A 24,014-nucleotide genomic window follows, 5' to 3' on the forward strand; every position below is an offset into this window, starting at 1 on the left:
GTTTTTTTTTATTTTTGAGACAGAGAGAGACAGAGCATGAACGGGAGAGGGGCAGAGAGAGAGGGAGACACAGAATCGGAAGCAGGCTCCAGGCTCTGAGCCATCAGCCCAGAGCCCGATGCGGGGCTCGAACCCACAGACGGTGAGATCGTGACCTGAGCTGAAGTCAGACGCTTAACCGACTGAGCCACCCAGGCGCCCCATAAAAATCTATTTAAATAAAAATATATTTCCAATAAAATGTTATTCTTATAAAAAAAAAAAAAAAAAACAGTATGGTACTGGCATGAAACAGACACAGAGATCAATGGAACAGAAGAGAACCCAAAAATAAACCTATGAATATATGGTCAATTAATCTATGACAAAAGAGGCAAGAATATACAATGGGGAAATAACAGTCTCTTCAATAAATGGTGTTGGGAAAACTGGACAGCTACATGCAAAAGAATGAAACTGGACCACTATCTTATACCATACACAAAGATAACTTTAGAATGGATTAAAGATTTGAATATAAGAACTAAAACTATATTGGGGCGCCTGGGTGGCTCAGTCGGTTAAGCAGCCGACTTCAGCTCAGGTCATGATCTCGCGGTCGGTGAATTCGAGCCTCGCGTCGGGCTCTGTGCTGACAGCTCAGGGCCTGGAGACTGTTTCAGATTCTGTGTCTCCCTCTCTCTGACCCTCCCCCGTTCATGCTGTGTCTCTCTCTGTCTCAAAAATAAATAAACGTTAAAAAAAAAAAAAGAACTAAAACTATAAAACTACTAGAAGAAAACATAAGCATAAGTTCTTTGACATCAGTCTGAGCACTATATTTTTGGAACAGTATCTTAAGGCAAGGACAACAAAAGCTAAAAAAAAAAAAATTAAAAAAAAAAAAAAAATGGGATTACATCAAACTAAAAAGCAGTTCTTTTCCAGTGAAGGAAAATAACAAAACAAAAAGGCAGGCACCTGGCTGGCTCAATTGGTAGGGTGTGCAACTCTTTATCTTGGGGTTGGGAGTTTGAGCCCCATGTTGGGTATAGCAAGATTACTTAAAAATAAAATTTAAAAAAAAAAGGCAACCTACTGTATTTGCAAATCACACATCCACTAAGTAGTTAATGTCCAAAATACATAAAGAACTTACAAAACTTAATAAAAAAACAAACAACCCAATTAAAAAATGGACAGAGCACATTCTTGAATAGCCATTTTTCCAAAGACATAAAGACAGCCAACAGTCACATGAAAAGATAATCAACATCACTAATAATCAGAAAAATACAAATCCAAACCACAATAAGGTATCATCTCCTCACACCAGTCAGATTGGTTGGCTAAGATCACAAAGACAAGAAACAAGTGTTGGAGAGGATGTAGAGAAAAGGGAACTCGTGAAATGCTGGGAATGTAACTTGGTCCAACCACTATGGAAAACAGTACAAACGTTCCTCAAAAATCAGAAATAGTACTAGCATATGATCTAGCAATTCCACTTCTGGGTATTTATCCAAAGAAAATGAAAACACCAATTTGAAAAGATACATGTACCCCTATGTTCATTATAGCATTATTTACAATAGCCAAGATAACCTAAGTATCCATTGCTAGATCAATGGATAAAGAAAATGTTATATACAAATAAATCTTGAATAATGCAGAAGTTAGTTGCCCCAAACCCCCAACATAGTGAAAATCCATGTATAACTCCTGATTTCCCAAACTCAACTACCAATAGCCTGCTGACTGAAAGCCTTACCAATAACATAACAGTTGATTAACATTTATCTTGTATATTATACGTATTACATACTGTATTCTTACAATAAGTAAGCTAGCAAGAAGGAAATGCTATTAAAATCATAAGGAAGAGAAAATATATTTATAGCACTGTACTATACTTATTTTAAAAATCCTTGGGGCACCTGGGTGGCTTAGTCAGTTTAGCATCCGACTTCAGCTCATGTCACGATCTCACGGTCCATGAGTTCGAGCCCTGCATCAGGCTCTGGGCTGACAGCTCAGAGCCTGGAGCCTGCTTCAGATTCTGTGTCTCCCTCTCTCTCTGTCCCTCCCTGCTCATGCTCTCTCTCTCTTGCTCTCTCTCTCAAAAATAAACATTAAAAAAAAATTTTTTTTTAATCCACATATAAGTAGACCTCTGTAGTTTGTTCAAATCTGTGTTGTTCAAGGATCAACTGAATATATGCAGTGGAATATTACTCAGCCACAAAAAAGAACAAAATCTTGCCATTTGCAACAACATGGATGGACCTAGAAAGTATTGTTAAGTGAAAAAAGTCAGAGAAAGACAAATACTGTATGATTTCACTTATGTATGCAATCTAGAAAACAAATGAGCAAATAAAACAGAAACAGAGTCATATGGACAGGAAACTGTTGGTTATCAGAGTGGGAAGGGGTTGGAAGGTGGACAAAATAGGTGAAGGGGATTAAAAGGTACAAACTAGTTATAAAATAAGTCATGGGGATGTAATGTACAACACAGGGAACATAGTCAATAATATTGTAATAAATTTGTATGGTGAAAGTGATTAGACTTATCATGGGGATCACTGAGTAAGGTATAAAAATATCAAATCACTATGATGTACACCTGGAACAGGTTTTGTATGTCAATTACACTTTAATTTAAAAATAATAATAAATGTATTTTAGCTCTGGAAAAAAAGGTATCATATACTTTCCTCACATAAAATCACATGAAATGGTTCATTTGGATTCTAAAGACTCGAATAAATGTATCAGTATATAAGGAAAAAAAAAAAAAAAAAGCAGTGATCAAAGCAATCAACAGAACAATGTAAACAGTTTGTACAGCCAGTCTAATAAAATAATCTATTAGGCATCCAATAAATCAATAAGCAATGTTATCAATTGTTATTGGAATATATTTGATAAAGATGACACAGGCACAAATTTCAGTAAAGATATAACCACAGCTAACATTTCCTGAGAGCTCATCTTGTTGCAAACACTAGTCTAAGTGTTTTACATGTATCGTTTTATTCAATACTCACAATAACCCAGTGAAATATGTATTCTATCATTTCCACTCTACAAGTGAAAAAACCGTGGCAGAAATGTTAAGTAATTTTGCCAAAGGTCACACAGCTACAGCTAGTAGACAGTAGACAAGGATCTGAACTCAGGCAGTCTAATTTGAGCACCTACACTCCTCACCGCTAAGCTACTGCTCTTTCATATCTCATTCATTCCTAACAAAGACAGTTTGTGAAACCACCAGAAAAAATATTGTTAGCCCAGGATGGTTCTTTAGTTTATGTCCAGAGAAGCTTCTAAAGCATACAGTGTTCTTTCCTCAAAGTTCTCATCATATTTTAGCTGCTGAGTACATGGGTAACTTTCAGGAGTATGAAACTTTAAATATGAGCCTATAATATACAAGGTAATAAGTGGTATCAGTATACAGGAAAATGAGTATGCTGAAGAGGAATAGCATATTTTCCTTGAATATATATTCCTTTTATATACATTTTCCTACGTATCTTCAAATAACCTGTATTAACTATGACAAACAATAAAATCAAGTTAAAATTATCCATACCATTGTTTGATGGGTAAATTAAAAGTAATTTCTTGCCAGTGTCTCTGAGCTTCATAATCACCAAACATAGGGGGTTTTCCAGCACCTAATATGAAAGGTAAAAACAGCCAGACAACAATATACTTTAATATACCAATGATTTTAATTCCTCATGAAAAATTAAAAAAAAAATTTTTTTAACTTATTTATTTATTTTGAGAGAGAGAGTGAGAGCATAAGTTGAGGAGGAACAGAGAAATAAAGAGAGAGTGGGTATCCTAAGCAGGCTCCATGCTGTCAGCACAGAGCCCGATGCGGGGCTTAGACTCACGAACCGTGAGATCATGACCTGAGCTGAGATCAAGAGTCGGACACCTGACTGAGCCACCCAGTCGCACCGAAAATTTTCTAAATTATAGAGGCAGTATAGGTTAAAGAAAAGAATCACAGACATTACCAAAAACAGCAGAGATGAGGTCTGAATCCTATCACTGTTAGCACACAGAGTGACTGAGTGATCTTGGACAAATTACTTAACCTCCCTAAACCTCAACCCATTAAAAACAAGAACTACCTGCAGAACTACTGGAATATGTAAGATAATGATATAAAATACCCAGTAAAGGATGTGGCACACAGTAAACATTCAATAAATACAAGATATTATTAACACTAATTAGTTAATAATACTAATTTTAAAATATCCAAGTTTATTTTTACTTCACGAGAAAGACTGTCCACTAAGTATCATAAAACAATAAAAATGAGTATCTATACTTTACAAAGGTCTTTTGCAAACTAAATACAAATAACAAGGTTCAGTACAGAACCAAAACATACTATATGTTATAAAGACATTAGTAGAGGCACCTGGGTGGCTCAGAGGGTTAAGCGTCTGACTTCGGCTCAGGTCATGATCTCATCATTCATGAGTTCCAGTCCCTCATCCGGGGTCTGTGCTGACAGCTCAGAGCCTGGAGCTGCTTCAGATTCTGTGTCTCCCTCTTTCTGCCCCTCCCCCGCTCACACTCTTTCTCTGTCTCTCAGAAATGAATAAACATTAAAACAAATTTTAAAAAAAGAAAAAGACATTAGTTAGGTCAGGCTTTGCTGTCAAATAAGTGACATAAAAACTATCAGTTTCAGCTTTTTTTATTTCAAAATAGCAAATACGGAATAATAGATCTTTAGCAATTGATAGCACTTAATATGTGCCAGATACAACAATGAAGTATTATTAGTATCCCTACTTTACAGGTGAAAAGAGAGGCAATGGTCACCCAGGTATTAAGTAGCAGGGTCTGGATTTCAACCCAGGCAAACTGGCTCCATAATCCAGTTTTATATTGTTGGCAACGTGTGTGAGTGGGTTATTAACCTTAAGTCATGTTAAATGACATAAAGGTAATTCCATTCGAAAATTGTGAACATCCACTATTTAACTAGCAGGTGACTAAAAAATTGTCAGAAACCCAGACACCTAGAGTCATAGGTTTTTAAATCTGCAATTGAAAATCACATACAATCAAATATACTCATTACTCCACCGGGAATAATTAATTTCACACTGGAGAATGATGTACTAAAGTTCACTCAAATCCAAAGCATATTTTCTCCAGCTTTGGAAACTATGTTAAATAGGGTTTTGTGCATTTAATGGCTATACTATACCAATATTCTTAAATGGCTAGCATCTCCACCCGAGGAGATAACCCCACTGTTGAGATAATCATGGGAAAAGCAGATTAACATCTCCAAAGCATATATAAAGAGTGACTGTCACAAGGAATTACCCACAGTACACAGACATATGTACACACACACACTCCTGTCTCTCTCTCAAAAAAAAGTACCATATCTTGTTCATTTTTGTATTCTCAGATGCAATGGCACCTACTAGATTCTCAGTAAATGATGTTGAAGCATAGATGTTGAGACAACCTGTGTGATATAGCAAGGACTTCAAGTTGAAGAGATTTGAAATTTTGAGTCCAATTTTCCACTTAACCAGATGTGCAACTGTGCCATCTGTGATGGCAAACCAAGTAATTATGCCAACTATTTTAACACAGTGCCCATCTATTGGTTCTTGCCCAAAACATTTTTAAGTTATTGTCTGACACTTTGAAATTCCAAGCCTCTGTTCATGCTACTTACTCCCTATTTATATACCCCTTACAACAACTCATATCCAACTTCCAAGAACCATCTCAAATTCCGAATCCTCCATGAAACCTTCCCTTATAAATTAAAAACACATTGTTCACTGAAGCACCTGGGTGGCTCAGCATATTAAGCGTCTGACTCTTGGTTTCGACTCAAGTCATGATCTCACGGTTTGTAAATTCAAGCCCCACGTGGAGGACAGCACAGAGCCTGCTTGGGATTGTCTCTCTCCCTCTCTCTGCCCCTCCTGTACTCACTCTCTCTCTCTAAATAAATTAAACACACACACACACACACACACACACACACACACACACATTGTTCACTGATTATTGACTTCTTATAATGTATTTTCAGTATCACATATTTTGTCACATGACTATACAATTTCCTAACTGCTACCCAAGTAAGAATTTTCGTTTCTATGAACACAAGAGAATGTGATTTTCCAGAGTTCAAAGGAAACATATTGCTAAGCATATAGTGCATACTTTCATTAAAAATGTATTTAATCGGGACACCTGGGTGCTAAGTGTCAGACTTTAGATTTTGGTTCAGGTCATCATCTCATGGTTCATGAGTTCAAGCCCTGGGTTGGGCCCCACGCTGAGGGAATGCAGCCTGCTTGGGATTCTCTCTCTGCCCCTCACCCACTTGCACTCGCTCTTTCAACCTAAATAAACTTTAAAAAAAGCTTAATTAAATTGACCTGTAATTTTTTTTTAAAAAGGAAAAATATATCCCCAATGAATTAACTGCAACTTTTGTATGTCTATTTTACAGGATAGAAATGCATGTGTTTCATTTCTTTTTTAATATTTATTCATTTTTAGGAGGGAGGGAGAGAGAGAGAGAGAGAGAGAGAGAGAGAGAGAGAGAAAGAGAATAAGGAGGGGAGGGACAGAGATCAAGGAAGACACAGAATCCAAAGCAGGCTCCAGGCTCCAAGCCGTCAGCACAGAGCCCGATGCAGGGCTAGAACCCACAAACCGTAAGTTCATGACCTGAGCTGAAGTCAGATGCTTAACCGACTGAGCCACCCAAGCGCCCCTATTTGTTTCTATTTTAAAGAATACAACCATGGTCTATGGCTTCTTTTGGGGGGGAGGGGGGGTTGGAACTGATTTCTATTTTTTGTTTATTTGCCTTTATTTTTTGTTTAGCTCCATGGGGATAATAAAAGTCAGAGAGGATCTTAGGTAATTTTCTATACCTGAAAAAATCCAACTATCTAGATTTTCTGAAATTGCTCTAGACTTGTGGTCAATGTGGAAGAATTTATTACCATTCTCTAACAAATAGAAGAATGGATAATGACTCTCTTTAGGGTTGAGAAACAAGTTTCTATCCAGAGTCTGACCTACTTCAATAAATCCAGCTGACACTGGCTATGAAATTAGTACTTAAGTTTTTAAAACTGCTAAAGTGCCCTTAAAGCAACCCAGAAGGACAACCCAACTGTACCTATGGGAGCTTCACCTGGGAAGGACAAAAAGGATTCCTTCCACAGTGATTAATTCTACAAATTCATTTACAGGAGAATCAGAATTACATAAAGAAAACACACTAATATGTACCTACAGAGTTTCAGTTTTGTCTTGTTCTCAGGGAAATGGGCTTAAACACCACTTAAAAGTTCATTTTATAAATTATTGAACTATTCAGAATTATGTTATAATTTTAAAAGTAGTTTCTTTGATAACAATACATTCTAACTGCCTTTACATTTACATTTTAAACATTCTAAGAGAAAAGAATTTGGCTAAAATTTTCCAGAACAAAATCCTCTTTTGATACGTTCTTGGTGAGTAACAAGAAACATTATATATAGCAATGGGGAAGTTGAGAGAAGCTAACCAATTAAATAGAGCACAATCATACTTTAACAATGATTGATATGTTGGGGGAAAAAAAAGAAAAAAAAAAAGATTCTCAATGGCCTATTCCTCCTAAATAACCAATACAACTTAGGGGAAAAGGGGTATTAGAATAAAATAACTTTCCTTCATTCAAGTGTTGCTATTTGCTCAAAAAACATCAGTAACAGTTTGGACCAAGTACAGAGAACTGTGAATCTCTACAAGAAATAAGAAACACACTAAAATCAGAATTTGTTTCCTCCCCAGGCTCCTGGCTGGTTCAGTCAGTGACGCATGCTAACACTTGATCTCAGGGTCATAAGTTCTAGTCCCACAATGGGTGCAGAGTACTAAAACATAAACTTTAAACAAAAATAAATAAATAAATAAAAAGAATTTGTTTCCTCCCCAAAGCTTGTTTAAAAGTAACAAGGCAGGGCGCCTGGGTGGCTCAGTCGGTTGAGCGTCCAACTTCGGCCCAGGTCATGATCTCGCAGTCCGTGAGTTCGAGCCCCGCGTCGGGCTCTGTGCTGACAGCTCAGAGCCTGGAGCCTGCTTCCGATTCTGTGTCTCCCTCTCTCTGACCCTCCCCCGTTCATGCTGTGTCTCTGTCTCAAAAATAAATAAACGTTAAAAAAAAAAAAAAAAGTAACAAGGCAAGATTTATTCAATATTTTGGGGTGCCTGGCTGGCTCAGTCAGTAGAGCATGCAACTCTTGATTTCAAGGTAAATTCAAGCCCCACATTGGGTATAGAGATTACATAAAAATAAAATCTTTTTTAAAAAATCTTTACTCATTATTTCTAGGTCTGTAAAAACTAACTACATAAGCAGCACTCAAGTAAGGAGTATAATGTAAATATGTAAGTACACATTCTAGAAAAATTTAAATTACAATACACATAAGTAGTTTGGCTATACAATATATGCATTTTCAAAGGAGAAACAATGGACTAATACTAAGCAAGCTAACCTGAGCTTCCTTACTTGAGTGCTTCCTAATTACAATCTTAAAAGATAAATGAAATGCAAATGAGAATAAGCATGTTAAAAAGAAATTATGATAAAAAAGTATTCTAATTGAGAGAAAAAAATCCTAGCAGAATCACAGATGTCATACTTAATTCTTTAATTCTCCCAGCCTCCTATGACATAACAGTTCTTCACACATGAGTGCTAAAAATGTTATATTCTTTATGATGGGGTTAATAACTCAAAATCACAATTTTTCTTAGTGCTTAGCATTTTATTCTTCTCATCTAAAAAATGACAGAAACATACAACCACCTAAGAAAGAGCCTACAAATATTCTACTACTGTACAATAACAATACTTTTCCTATACAGTAATCCAAAAGTAATTTTATTATGCTGACTTTCTTACGGGACAACTTAAGAGTGAAGTTTAGGGGCACCTGGGTGGCTCATTCAGTTAAGTGTCCAACTCTTGATCTCAGCTCAGGTCTTGATCTCAGGGTTGTGAGTTCGAACACCACACTGGGCTCCACTCTGAGAGTGGAGCCTACTTAAAAATTTAATTAATTAATTAAAGCAAAGTTTAAAATAAGCAGGAGTCCTGGTGTTTTTTTTTTTAAGTTTATTTATTTATTTTTGAGAGAGACAGAGACAGCATAAGTAGAGGAGGGGCAGAGAGAGAGAGAGGGAGAGCGGGGCGGGGGATTGAGTGAGAGTGAGAGAGAGAGAGAGAGAGAGAGAGAGAGAGAGAGAGAGAGAGAAAATCCCAAGCAGGCTCCTCATTGCCAGCACAGAGCCTGAGGCAGGGCTTGAACTCACAAAACCATGAGATCATGACCTGAGCTGAAGCAGAGTCAGATGCTTAACCGACTGAGCCACCCCGGTGCCCCAAGAGTCCTGTTTTTCAGATAAGGGGAGTAACTGAGTAAGGTCAGAGTTTAGGAGAGAAATGTTAGAATAAATAATGTATGTAAGTCACAAAGATAGAAAAGTATTATATATGCTTGATGTCCTCTATTCAATTCCCATTAAGCATCTGATTATATATGCCAGTAATACTGAAATAGTGTGATTTCTTAAATTATTCTACTCTATACCCTTAGTTTTTTCAACTTTACCTCAACAAGAAAAGTTCAAAGAAAATAATATATCTGTCAAAATCAGAAGACTAAAGGTAAATTATAATTAGGATTACAAACTAAATAATGATCAGGAATAAAATAGTGCTGAAGGAAGAAAAGGAGATGACCGTCCAATGTGCCAGTTATGGGCTGAAAGCAAAGGTAACATAAACTATATATTTTACATAACAACTTTTAACTGGGCTTTTCCTCTGACCTCCTTACCCCATTCTAGCTTCCTCCTTGCATTCACAAACTTCCTAAAATCCATTATGTACACTTGGTAACTACCATTTAGCCCTCAATTTATTATAGTCTGACAATAAGAAGGCTCACATTGGCCTCCTAGAGATCTTTTGTCTGTTTTTAATTTTCACCCTACTTGACATGTCTAGAACTTGACACTGAAGGCCAGTCTTTACTTCTTATAATTCTCTGATTTCCTGGCTTCCAGACTCTAATCCTCCCTCATGGTTTCTTCTCAACCTCCTTTAATCATTCCCCTTCTCTGTGAAGGAGATTAGTGGTTAAATGTGTTTTTTTCTTGCAGTATAAATACTCCCAACCCTGTGGCTTTAACCATCATCTGTATCAACATTTTATAAAGATCAGAGCAGCTTGTGGAGCTTTTAAAAATGCAGATGAGACCAGTTTCCAGCAACCAGGCAGACTTAGAAGATAAGGAAAACACTTCCAATACAGGGTGGGGTATGGCTGAATTAACATCAAAACAAGAGAATTCCTCAGGGGCCGGAAACAACAAAAAAAGTATAAGATCCAGACAAGTAAACATTTGTCCTGAGGATATCCAATCATCTTTTATGGCCTATAGACTGGCTACTGAGAAGCTCTAAGCAATGAATTAAGGAGGCAAAGCCTAGTACTTGAACAGGTAAAAACTTCAATGTCAGAGAACCATCTACAAGGATATTAAAAAAAATGCTTTGTGGGAGATGGTGAAGATAGTATTTACCTCTGCCTTGGCTCCTATAGTACAAGAAAAAAGTCTCCTGAAAATAACATTATCCTGCATTCACCCAGTGTGAGGCCTGAATTCACACCAAGTATAGAGCCAAAGAAACCTTAAGATGGAGAATTTGGTTTAACTTTTGTTAATAGTGCCCAAAGTGCCTAGCAAGAGGCAACATAAATCCTCTGTGGAAAAATACATAGTGAACCCGGGCCTCAAAGAATTCTCACAGATAAAAGTTCGAGGTAACATGAGCTCACAGTTTTTTTAAAAAATCACTAAACTCACAAAGAAACAAAATACCATGAGCTAGAATCTACAAAAACAACAAACCAGGAAATAAGACTGCAGATACTAGAATTTTCTGATAGGGAATATAAAATAAGTATGGCTACTATGTTTAAAGATATAAAAGAAGACACTAGAATATGCTGAAGGAACAAGAGATAATCAGAAATGACGAAGATGATTTGAAAAGGAAACAAACAGGGCCACCTGGGTGGCTCAGTCAGTTAAGGGTCTGACTCAGGTCATGATCTCATGGTTTGTGAGTTTCAGCCCTGGTTCAGGCTCTGTGCTGACAGCTCAGAGCCAGGAACCTGCTTCGGATTCTGTGTCTCATTCTCTCTCTGCCCCTCCCCTACTTGTGTTCTGCCTGTCTCTCAAAAATAAATAAATGTAAAAAATTAATTAATTAATTAAAAAGAAAAGGAAACAAGTAGAACTTTAGGAAATAAAACAATAATTAAAATTATAAAACTCGGGGCGCCTGGGTGGCGCAGTCGGTTAAGCGTCCAACTTCAGCCAGGTCACGATCTCGCGGTCTGTGAGTTCGAGCCCCGCGTCGGGCTCTGGGTTGATGGCTCAGAGCCTGGAGCCTGCTTCCAATTCTGTGTCTCCCTCTCTCTCTGCCCCTCCCCCGTTCATGCTCTGTCTCTCTCTGTCCCAAAAATAAATAAAAAATGTTAAAAAAAATAAAAAATAAAATAAAATTATAAAACTCAGTGGATAGTTAAAATAGATTAAACACAATTAAAAAGGAAAGTAATGAACAGGAAGACAGATCTGATGATTATTAAAAAAGCAATAGGGTGAAACCATGATATGAAAAATATAGGAGATTATGAGACATAGAGGATAGGATGAAGGAATCCAACATATCTAATAAGAGCTGCACAAGTGGGGCGCCTGGGTCACTCAGTTAAGCATCCAAACTCTTGATTTTGGCTCAGGTCATGATCTCACAGTTCATGGGATCAAGTCCTGCGTCGGGGGCTGTCAGCACAGAGCCTGCTTGGGATTCTCTCTCCCTCTCTCTCTGCCCCTCCCCTGCTCGTGTTCTCTGTCAAAATAAATCAATAAACATTTAAAAAATAAACATTAAGAAAAAAGAGTTGCACAGGGAAAACAGAAATGAGGGAGATGCAATATTTGAAGAGAGAACTGAAAATATAAACTCGATGAGACAGAGATTGTTGTCTTTTATTTTCTGCTATCTTACCTGCTTTGGCACAAGTGCCCTACACATATGTGCTGAATTAATAAAAGACCAAAGATCAGGGGTGGCTGGGTGGCTCAGTTGGTTAAGCATACAACTTTGATCCAGGTCATGATCTCAAGGTCTGAGTTCAACCCCCGCGTCAGGTTCTGTGCTGACAGCTCAGAGGCTGGAGCCTGCTTCAGATTGTCTCCCCCTCTCTCTCTGCCCCTCCCCTGCTCATTCTCATTCTCTCTCTCAAATAAATAAACATTTAAATAAATAAATAACCAAAGATCTAATATATCTAACTAGAGTTTTACAAGGAGAAAATGGAATGAGAAGAAACAGAAGGTTACCATTTATTAGAGTCAGAAATCCCAGAAAATCCTGAGGATAAAGTTTTTAATATTCACACTTAGATACATCATAGTGAAATTTCAGTGACAGAAAAGACAAATCACCTACAAAGATAACAACTGAAATGACAGCTGATATCTGAACATAGCAATAGAAACTAAAAGACAATGAATGAGATTTTTGTTTAATTTTTTTTTTAATGTTTGTTTATTTATTTTTTTGAGACAGGGAGAGACAGCATGAACTGGGGAGGGTCAGAGAGAGAGGGAGACACAGAATCTGAAACAGGCTCCAGGCTCTGAGCTGTCAGCACAGAGCCTGACACGGGGCTCGAACTCACAGACCACGAGATCATGACCTGAGCCGAAGTCGGATGCTTAACCGACTGGGCCACCCAGACGCCCCGAATGAGATTTTCAAAATATTATGAGAAAATAATTGCCAATGCAGAATTCCATACCCAGAATAAAATGTTAGGGTGCAAAATAAAGGCATTTTCAGATAAAAAGCCAACAGGCTCTTACTTAAAAAAAAGAAAAGAAAAATACCTCCCAGGGGGCCTGGTTGGTTAGCTCAATGGGTAGAGCATATGACTCGATCTTAGGGTTGTGAGTTCAAGCCCTACACTGGGCACTGAGCCTAGTTAAAAGAAATTTTCTTAGGGGATGACTGTCTGGCTCAGTTGATGGAGCACTGACTCTCGACTTCAGGGTTGTGAGTTCAAGCCCCACACTGAGTGTAGAGACTGCTTAAAAACTAAAATCTCTGGGGCACCTGAGTGGCTTAGTTGGTTAAGCATCTGAGTTCAGCTCAGGTCATGATCTCATGGTTTGTGGGTTTGGGCCCCGCATCAAGCTCTCTGCTGTCAGCGCAGAGCCTGTTCCGAATCCTCTGTCTCTTTCTCTCTCTGCCCCTCCCCAGCTCATGCATGCACTTGCGCTCTCTCTCTCTCTCTCTCTCTCTTCCTCTCAAAAAATAAACATTAAAAAAAAATTTAATTTTTAAAATCTCCCAAAGATGTACTTCAAAAAGAAAGAAAATTATCTCAAAAGAAGATGCAATTGTAAAAAGGGTGAGCACAGAAAATGATAAACATAGAGGATAAACATAAATAAATATGAATTGTTACAGAAGCTAACAGTAATTAATGTCTAAAATTCTAGGCAATAATAACATTTTAATGGTGGGGGTGGACTTGTAACTAGAGTTGAAGCATTTTATGGTTCTTGGGGTGCCTCAGTGGCTCACTTGGTTAAGTGTCCAACCGTGGTTCAGGACATGATCTCATGGTTCATGAGTTTGAGCCTGCGTCGGGCTCTGTGCTTACAGCTTGGAGCCTTGGAGCCTGCTTCAGATTCTTTCTCCCTCTCTCTGTCCCTCCCCCACACTAGCAGGTGCCCGCACGGGATCTCTCTCTCTCTCTCAAAAATAAATAAAAGCATTTAAAAAAAGCATTTTGTGGTCCTTACCTTGCTCAGAAAGAAGACAGAAATATATTAATTTTAAACTTTGTTGGGGTACCTGGATGGCTCAGTCAGTTAAGCGCCCAACTCTTGATTTCAGCTTAGGTTATGATCTCATGATCCATGGGTTCAAGCCCCCAATCAAGCTTCATGCTGATGGTGTGGAGCCTGCTTGAGATTCTGTCCCCCTCTCTCTCTGACCCTCCCCTGCTCACTCTCTAGATCTCTCTCAAAATAAATAAATAAACATTAAAAAAAATTTAATTTTAGACTTTCTTTAGTTAAATATATATGTGAAAATCTCCACACCACACCTTGAAAGAACAAAATAAAAGTACAACTTGCAAACTAGCAAGAGAAAGTGGAATTAAGGAGGGGAACTGGTTAGTCAAGTCTAAATCACAGGGATTTAGAGGTGAAGGGTAAAAGGGCAGAAAAAGATATACTGGAAAAAAAAAGGAAAGAAAAAGATATACTGAGCAAAAAAAGTGGGATCTCATTTTCATAGTTCTGGGGAATGGGGCAGGACATCTTTGGGAGGCCGTTTTCGAAATTCTGCCTACTGCAATATGAAAGAGCAAAGCCCACAATAGCTAAGACCCTCCTGAAGTGGAACTATCAGGTGGGAGAATTTGACTCATATCAAGATGTACTGTAAAATTATAGTAATAAGACACTGCGGTACTGGACCAATTTATCAGAATGAAGAGTCAGAAACAGACCCATGCATATATAAAAACCTGAGATAGAGCTGGTAATGCAGATTAGTGGGGAAGAATACACTTCTCAATAAATGGGTTAAAACAACTAATTATCAATGTGAAAAAAATTAAAAATAAATCCCTAGATGACATGTTATACACAAAATTCAATTTTCAGGAGATAAGGACTTAAATAGAAAAGACAAATCTTAAAACTTTTAGAAGAAAATTTTAGGAAAATACCTTTGTCACTGGAGTAGGGAAGGGTTTCTTAAAGATACAAAAAGCACAAATCATAAAGGAAAAAGATTAATTCCATTATTTTATCCTGTTCATCAAGACACCTTAAGATGTGAAAAGATAATCCATAAACTTGGAAAAGATATTTACAAGTTATACAAAAGTTAGCTTCCAGAATATAGAATTCATGAGAAAAAACAAAACAAACAAAAAAATACAGACTATGTTAGAAAAAAGAATCTAATAGAAATGTACAAATGGCACAGCAAGTATCCCAGAAAAGGAAATATAAATGGCCAGTAAACATGAAAATATGCTCAATCTTTTAGTAATGAAGGAAATTCAAATTAAAACCACAACAAAATATCATTTAACACACTCTGGACTGACAAAAATTCAAAACTTGTGAAGTATATAGGGTAATAGGGACCCTCCCACTAGGGAACTGCCTCAATACTAAAAAAGCTTAGAAAGCATGACCAAGATAAAATTTGCTCTAGGAACTGGCACAAATGTTTTCTGGTTCATCTCTTACACTTTATTTGCAAAATCTCAGGTTGAGTGTTAAGCTTACAGAGAAACTGAACGAAATAGGACCTGCCTATTTTGGTTCTAACCAAGAAAAAAGGATTCCTTTTCTGCCTAGTAAATCCTTCCCTCGCTTTCAGAACAAACTTAATGTTTGTTATCCTTAATGTTATACTCTAAGCCTTTCTTGTCTGAATTACAAGTCTCCTGTGTTCCCAGTCTACCTCGTTTATTTTAACGTAGAACGTATTTTCAAGTCCACCCTGCCCACTTGACTGCGAACTTCTCTAGGGAAGTGATAGGGTGATTCAGGGACCCAATTACAATGTGGGTTACGGGGGGGGTTCCCCCACACATCCAACAAACAATTCTCAGACACCAACTCCATGTCCTACAATTCAACTCAATTCTGACACTATCTACAGAGATAGCATCAGATTCCACAGGTTATGGGTTCAGTACTGTAAGCCTGCCCCCTCCCTCCACGTCTGATGCCAGTCACCAGCCCAGATTCTGACACACTAGCTATAGACTGGAGGTTCCAACGAGCCCCTCCAACTCTGGATGCCAATCACAAGTCTAGGCTATTACTTGAGCTTCTGACAGACTGGCTATATATCAGATGCTCCCACAACCTTCTCCTTTGGTCCAATTAATTTGCTAGAGCATCTCTCAGAACTCAGAGAAACATTTAGTTACTAGATTACCAGTTTATTATAAATGGATATAACTCAAAACAGCAGATGGAAGAGATGCATAGAGCAAGGTGTGGGCAAAGGTGCTGAGCTTCCGTTCCCCCTGAATCTCCATGTGCTCATCAACCTGGAAGCTCTCCAAACGCCATCCTCCTTTTGGGTTATGAAAGCTTTATTATTGGTGACTGATTCAAGCCCCTCTCCCCTCCCTGGAAATCAGAGGGTGGGACTGAAAGTTCCAACCCTCTAATCACAAGATTTGGTTTTCCTGGAAACCAGCCTCCATCCTTAGGTGGGTCCAAAAGTCAACATTACCATAACAAAAGACAATTTTTCACTTTCACTTAGAAAATTCCAAGGGATTTTTAGGGGCTCTGTGCCAGAAGGAGGACAAAGACCAAACATATATTTTTTTTTTATAAATCACAGTATCATAGGAAGATACCATTTATTATTCTTGTCACCCTAAAAGTCAGACCTAAAGACTTGATCACCAGTAAGACATATTTTTGCTGCACAGCAGACAATAAACATTCTGGGGTTAAATGATCTAATGTAAGGATCAAACAAGATAATAGTTGTGAACCATCAATATGCTGATTATATTCCTACACTATTAAAAAAGAAAATACATTTCATGCATAGTATCTCAAGTAATCCCCACAATCTTGTTAAAATACATATTAATATTCCCACTTTATAGTAGAGGTACCTTTGTAAGAGGTTCGTGGAGATTAAGTAACTTCCCCAAGATCAGGCACTAACAGGTGAGGGTGGAAGATCTAAGATTTGAACCCAAGTCTACTGCTGCATCCAAGTGATTTTACTTCAATATTCCTCAAATTCATTTATGCATCTTTTTAACTGGCTTACTTCAGGACTTCTTTCTCAGAAGCCACAGAGCAGTGTCATATATTGATTTTGGAATAAAATACAACTATATTTGAATCCTCATTGTCATTTATCAGTTGTCACATTTTCCATTTGTAGATCACAGGTACTACTACTTATCTTCAGTGGTTGTGGTAAGCACAACAAAATGCTCAGTGTCTAGCATATGGTAAATACTTAAAAAATAGTATTCTTCTATTATTATGATTGTGTCATTTGTCTCTTTACCTCCAACCTGCTTCCTACAATCCTTTTTCCTTACAATGAAAGCTATTTCTTTAAAATACAAGTAATTTGCCAACCTAATTGCATAGCTTAATCTCGAGCCACTCCCTCCCCATCCTTTTTGTTCCTTCTTCTGATGCTACTCCAATACTGACTACTTTCTACCATGTTTTTGCACATGTTCCCCATTTCATTTGCCTAGCAAATTCCAAGTCATCTTTCAAACCTTCAACTCAAACGTCTTCTCTGAAAAGTCTTCACTAATGCACCGTCATCATGCACTTCTCTGTTAACCTCTGTACCTCACAAATACTTCTAGTCATAATTAACACATGGTACCATGACTGCTTACCTACTAAAATACGGACCCCCTTCAGTACTGGATATTCACCTTGTATTTCTAGCATCTAGCACAGTGCCTGGAACATGAGCAGTGCTAAATAAATACTCACAGGGTTAAGTCAAAGCTTATTCCCTATCCAGGACCACACACCAGCAATTCTCCTCCCTCTCTTTCTCTCACATCATTCCCAATCTTATTCTCCACTGATCTCTTCCCTTCAGTCTAGCAACATGGCTTCTCTACCCTAAACAAAAAAAGCTTCCTTTGATTCCACTCCCACCCTGATGTACTTAGTTCAGTTCTCTCTTCGATGCCTAATATGTAATCATTTCTCAACTTGTCATCTTCCTCATTAGAATACATTTTTGTTTTCTCATGTCACAAAGCCTATGCTTCTATTAAGCTCTTATACATATTCTTTATATTAGAATTTAATGTTTAAATGTATTTTCTTGACCATACCAATAAAGCCTCAAATTCTTCTCTGTCCCAATCAGGTAACTATAAACTATTACCAAACAAAGACAAAGATGAAGATGAAGAAGAAACTAGTCAAGGAATATTTACCCATCTTTTAAACAGTAAAAATGTGTTACCTGAATAAGAATTAAGAGAAACTGTCCACCGTACTGTTAGTCCTATTAAGACCACAATTGTCATCAAGTGCCATTTCTCCATAATTTTTCTTCAAATCTAGGGAGGGGAAAAAACAGGACCAGTGCCAGAATACTTTTAACACGCAGTCAGTAGCACTTCTTTTCTTCATCAGAGAAATGTTATCAATTCCCTGGAATTAGGAGTTTGAGAGAATTTTAAGTGATGCTTCCTTTCCAGTTAAATATTGATCTTTATGTCTATGAAGTAGCCTAGAAGAGAAAAAGAGAGAGAGAGATAGAGACCAAGATTTAGCTGAGCATAGTCTAACAAAAAATCCATTAAACCAAGTAGAAACACACAGAATTGGAGGTGGGGGCAAGGAGGAAAGTGGGTAGTTTTAAAGTTCCTTATTTCCTAGTCTTCTAGTTGGGAAATACACCTCAAAAGATAGCTCTCCCTGTTAAATGGGACTTAATAAATCTAAAGATATGGTAAAGATCTGTCCTTATGAGGGAATATTTCTGAGTGAAGAAAAACAAGAGAGTGGAAGAGTTAATTCCATCTAAAGCATGTTTATCTACAGGTAAAAATAAGACTACAAAAGTAAATTTAGGGATGTTTTATTTTTGGTACAGAGAGAGAGAGAAATTTTATCTTTCTACTTAGTTTGAGAAAATGTTCCACTAAAGTAATTCATGTAGTTTGATTTTTACTTCTTTTCTTCCAAACTATACATTCACTAACCACACCATTTTTCTACCTTAAAGAATGAACCTTTACAAGAATAAATAATAACCCCAACTCTTAAAAGAAAATACAAAAGCAGTAAAATGCAATTAACCATTTCCATGGTTTTTTTTTTTTTCCCCTTCAGTTTTCTCCTTGGGTTGAATGGTTTAAAAGTAAAAAAAGCTTTGAAAAATCATGGGCCATTTTAACCACAGGATATACTTTAAATATAACCAGAAAAATACAATAAGTCAACTGAAAAAACTAGGGGAAAATTGGCACATTCCACCCACGGGGGGGGGGGAATTAAGAATGTAATAAAACATTAGTCTTATTTATTTTTTTATTAAGTTTTTTATTTTAATTCCAGTGGACTTAATATACAGTGTTATATCAGTTTCAGATATACAATATAGTGACAAAAGTTATTCTCTTATTTAAATATAGCAAAGTCAACCCTAGAACTAATGAAGTCTAGCTCAATCAGGAAGAATGACTCAAAGCGGTAAATAAGGCTATGGAAATATATTATTCAAATTTGGATTATATAAATTTCCTTTCTCTTTCCTCCCTCCTACTGCATTCATTTTTAATTGTTTTACTGTTCACTAGAACTTCTATCACAGAAGCAAAGCAAGCAGAAAAATTAAAATTCAATCACTTTCCAGTGTTGACTCTGCATTTCACACAAGTTACAGGCCATTATAAACTATTCAAAAAAATTTTAAGTTTATTTATTTATTTTGAGAGGTAGGAGAGAGGCAGAGAGGGAAAGAGAGAATCCTAAGCAGGCACTGCACTGTCAGCTGAGAGCGCACCGTGGGGCTTGAATCCATGAACCATGAGATCATGACCCAAGCCAAAACCAAGAAACGGATGGTTAATTGACTGAGCCACTCAGATGCCCCAAAATTCTTTTTTAGACCAACACAAAAAGCCCTTTTTATCAATACGCTGCACTATACATTCCAGAACTGCAATACAACAATTTACTTTACCAAGATATCATGTTTAAAATTGATTTTACAAATGTTAATTCCTCAATTTAAAACTACAGCTTTACTGGGGTGCCTGGGTGGCTCAGTTGGGTAAGCATCCCACTCTTGATTTTGGCTCAGGTCATGATCTCATGGTTTGTGAGTTCCGAATCCCATATCAGGCTCCATGCAGACAGCACGAGCCTGCTTGGAATTCTCTCTCTCCCTCTCTTTGCACTGCGCCCACTCCTTCACTCGTATTCTATCTCTCTGGCTTGCTCTCTCTCAAAAATAAATAAGTAAACTTAAAAATTGGGGCGCCTGGGTGGCTCAGTCGGTTAAGCGTCTGACTTCGGCTCAGGTCATGATCTCAGTTTGTGAGTTCAAGCCCCGCATCAGGCTCTGTGCTGCAGGCTCAGAGTCTGGAGCCTGCTTAGGATTCTGTGTCTTCCTCTCTCTCTGCTCCTCTCCCGCTCACCCTCTGTCTCTCTCTCTCTCAAAAAAATACATAAACATTTTTAAAAAATAAAAAATAAATAAAAATAAATAAAAATATAGCTTAACTAATACTGCATCTAGGAAATTTAAATCACTAGTATGACCAAGTTAAGTCAATTATCCACAATTCCAGAAAATCCTATGTAAGAACTGCCCCAGGAACCTTAAGTAACAAAAAATAAGACTGCCAATAACACTAAATAATCTTAATGAACTTAAAAAGAATATAATGCTTAACTAATATGATGCTCATCAAGTCTGCCAAGAGCAGAGTGGTGGAAGGGAGAACTGATGGATGAAAGAATCACATCCAAGAAAATGTGAACATCTATGATGGACTAACTCTAACTCCAAAGATCATGACAGGAATAAATTCAAATAAATTCAAAGCCCTGAACTTAAAGGTGAAAAAACAAATGTACAAAAATCAACTGCTTGAGTACTAAAAGGGAGACAACAAGTAACAGGTGATAACTGTCAGTTTTGTAGGGACCCAGAATCAGTGAAATCTTGATTTCAAAGTAAAAAATTCAAAAACAAATAAAAATAAAAAATGAAAGTAAAAAATTTAACTAGTTTAAATTTACTTATTGTTTTTAGTAATCTCTACACCCGATGTGAGGCTCGAATTCACAACCCTGAAATCAAGAGTCACATGCTCTTCCAACTGAGCCAGGCAGCCAGGCAGCCCATAAGTAGTTTAAGTAAAAATAAATAAAGTGTGTGTGTGTGTGTGTGTGTATTAGGAAAGCTTTTCTAAAGATTAAAGCTGTTCAAAAATGAAATGATTTGCTTCTTAAAAAGGGAGTTCCTCTTTAACAGGTTCTAACAGAAGCTGAACAACTACTTGAAAGAATATTTTTAGAGTGTAGAATAGATGACTAATTTCTAAAGTGTATACTAAATCCGATTTTGGAAACATATTATGTGTCTGAATTAATATAAATCCTGACAATACAAAAGATTTGGTCTCCCAACAAACATGTTAATGTTTCCCCTAATTCCCAACAGTTACCCAGTTTTGTGGGGTTTCTCTGATGAATAAAATGTACAGGACTTCCGATCCTTCACAAATGGCTCATGCTAAAACTAAAGGGCATCAAAAACATCTTTTCCGCACATCTTTTTACACTTAGAACAAAATGCAAATACTCCAGACATAAGACCCTCTATCATCTGACCCCTGCCTGCCTCTCAGATTTCATCTCCTCCCACTTTCCTACAAGGTCTTCCCTCTCTTCCTAAAACCTGTCAGTTTCATTTATTACCCTCTGTTCCTCTCCTCTGCGTGGAATGCTTTTACCCAGCTCACTGGCTAACCTTTTGTCATTCATATTGTGTCTCAAGTCATCCCCTGGGAAAGCTCATCCTTGACCACCTTACTAAAGTTTCCACCTCTTACTGTTTGTACAATTACCTTCTTTAATTTTCTTCCTAATTCTTTTCACTATCAGAAATTGTATTCTTAACACAACATAGAATAATCTCACAAACATAATGGGTAAAAAATGCTAGATATTAGGGACACCAGGCTGGCTCAGCTGGTGGAGTTTGTGACTCTTGATCTCGGAATTGTGAGTTCAAGCCCACACTTGGTGTACAGATTACTTAAAAATAAAATCTTAAAAAAAAAAGCTCCATACTAAAGAGTACATATAATATGGTTCCATTTATGAAAGGCTCATAACAAAACTAATCTGTGGTATTAGAAATCATTAAAGAGGTTACCTTTACGGAGAAAAGAGAGGATGGTGATTGGGAGAGGTCTTCCAGGGAGGTCTTCTCAGAAGCAGCTGTGACTGTTCTGCTTCTTGATCCGAGTGGTGGCTAAAAGATGCATTTTCTTTACCATAATCAGCAAGTTACAACTTAGGATTGGTGTAGAGTATTTTATAGTACATATGTTACATTCCAGTAAAAAAAAAACATAAAAGGAAATTACATTTATTTGACAACCAGAACATAAGCTCCCTGCAAGCAAAGATCCTCTTTTCTTAGCTGTTGGCTCTGTTCCCTGCACTTAGAACAATGTTGGCAAAAAGCAAGTACTCATAAAACATTTGCTGAATGGAGATCTTCCTGTGTATGAAGAGGGGAGGTACCACTTTTACTGAGTCCCTTGTGCCTAAAAACATTATGACACTTTTAACGGATCTCTTCTCCTTTACAGTAAAAAGGGCTCTGCAAAGCAAAGTACAGTTAACTGTTTAACCCATCCACACGTCAAGAAGTTTTCACGCAGGTGGCAGAGAAGTGTCCGTCCTACTTTCCTCAGAGTACATTTCGACCAAAAACAAAAACAAGCAAAAACCTCAGTCGTTCACACCCCAGGGCCGAATTTGTTCCTTTTTTCTGAAAGGTCCTTCCCCCAACGTGGACACAACACCTAGAGTGTGAGCCTATCCCAGAGGAGCACGTCTGGCGAAAGGGACCGTCCTAACATTTCTCCTCCCTTTCTCCAGCGGTCCAGACCCTCAAGACCGCAGGAACAAGGGCGCCGAGGCCGCTGCAATCAAGGGGTCCCACCACCATCCCCACGTCCAGTCACCCGACTTCCAAGCAAGACTGCAGGTTGAGGTAGGGAGGCCTCGCCAGCCTCCCCTCTGAGTGGGGCTGGACCGGGAGCCAGGCTGGGGATCCGGGCTGCTAGCAGCCGACCGGATCGCAGCGCTTCGCGAGTCCCCCGCCCCTCCCCACATTGACCCAGCAGCCCAGACACCCTAGGGTCCCGGCCTCTTACCCCGCAGCCCGTAGAGCATTAGGATTCGCGCCCGCAGCTATCCCAAGGAGGTGCCTGCGCGCTCGCACCCACGGCAGAGCGCCTCTCCGGTCTTCCGCCTCCGGGAACGCGCGCGCCGGGCGCGGGGGCGAGCCCGTCGAGCGTGAGGGGAGGGGCGGGGAAAAGGCGCGGAGAGGAGGTGGCCGGCTTAGGAGGCGGGGCACCGGATGGCGGAACCTGAGAGGCCTCCCGGCCCGGGTTAGGCTTAGGGCAGGTGGAAAGCCCCTTGCTCTTCTTTCCCGGGCTGGTGGCCAAGGCCCGAGCGGCTGCTTAGTCCACAGATTCCTGTCAGGGGCGCGTCTTGGCTCCCTCCACGGAGTGAAGAGCCCTTGGCTAGTCCTCACCACCGGGCAGTGGGTCTTTCTCTGTGCCTGTGCCCTCAAGGAGTCAGAAAGCCAACCTGCTTCACTTTCAAGCTACATGCCCCTGATGAAGAATGTATTAAGCTGGTAGGTTACTCCGTGTAAGAAACATTAAACGTCTACCTATTTTCGAGAGCCTGTGGGCTATACAAAGAAACAGCGCTGCCCTCAGGTAGCCACTACACCTTCCCCATCAGGTAGCTTGGATCACTTATCCCCAAACTTGCCCAAAATAACTACATTCCCTCCTCTGTTTAGAGAATGCACTCATTCCTCACTGCTGAATCCTGCCATCCTATATAAGCCATAAGTAACAGCAAATATTTAACTATGGCTTTCTATTCAGTCGGTCTGCACAGCTCTCTGGATCTACTTTCTTCACCTGTGAAATGAGTCAGAGGGTCCAGGTAAACTTCCAACTCTAAAACTTTATTCAATATTTAAAAGACTGTCGGGGCGCCTGGGTGGCTCAGTCGGTTAAGCGTCCGACTTAGGCTCA

The 24,014-nt window shown here is 38.5% G+C and overlaps 1 protein-coding gene across 6 annotated transcripts in view; it reads right to left on the minus strand.

The window, feature by feature from the left end:
* Positions 1–23,233, minus strand: part of ALG6 (ALG6 alpha-1,3-glucosyltransferase) — a 65,596-nt gene extending 42,363 nt beyond the window's left edge. Inside the window, exons 1-4 of one of the 6 annotated variants that reach the window (XM_019449034.2) lie at positions 23,115–23,233; positions 22,103–22,242; positions 18,170–18,439; positions 3,581–3,665 (exon numbers count right to left, since the gene is read on the minus strand). In XM_019449034.2, the coding sequence (XP_019304579.2) occupies positions 3,581–3,665; positions 18,170–18,251 (167 nt within the window). In that variant the 5' untranslated portion in view covers positions 18,252–18,439; positions 22,103–22,242; positions 23,115–23,233. The other 5 variants (XM_019449035.2, XM_019449037.2, XM_019449036.2 and 2 more) reach the window with 5 other exon arrangements.
* Positions 23,234–24,014: the final 781 nt, after the last annotated feature.

Source organism: Panthera pardus, unplaced genomic scaffold (genome assembly GCF_024362965.1).
Source record: "Panthera pardus isolate Hobbes unplaced genomic scaffold, ASM2436296v1 HiC_scaffold_11, whole genome shotgun sequence".
NCBI classification, from domain to species: Eukaryota; Metazoa; Chordata; class Mammalia; order Carnivora; family Felidae; genus Panthera; species Panthera pardus.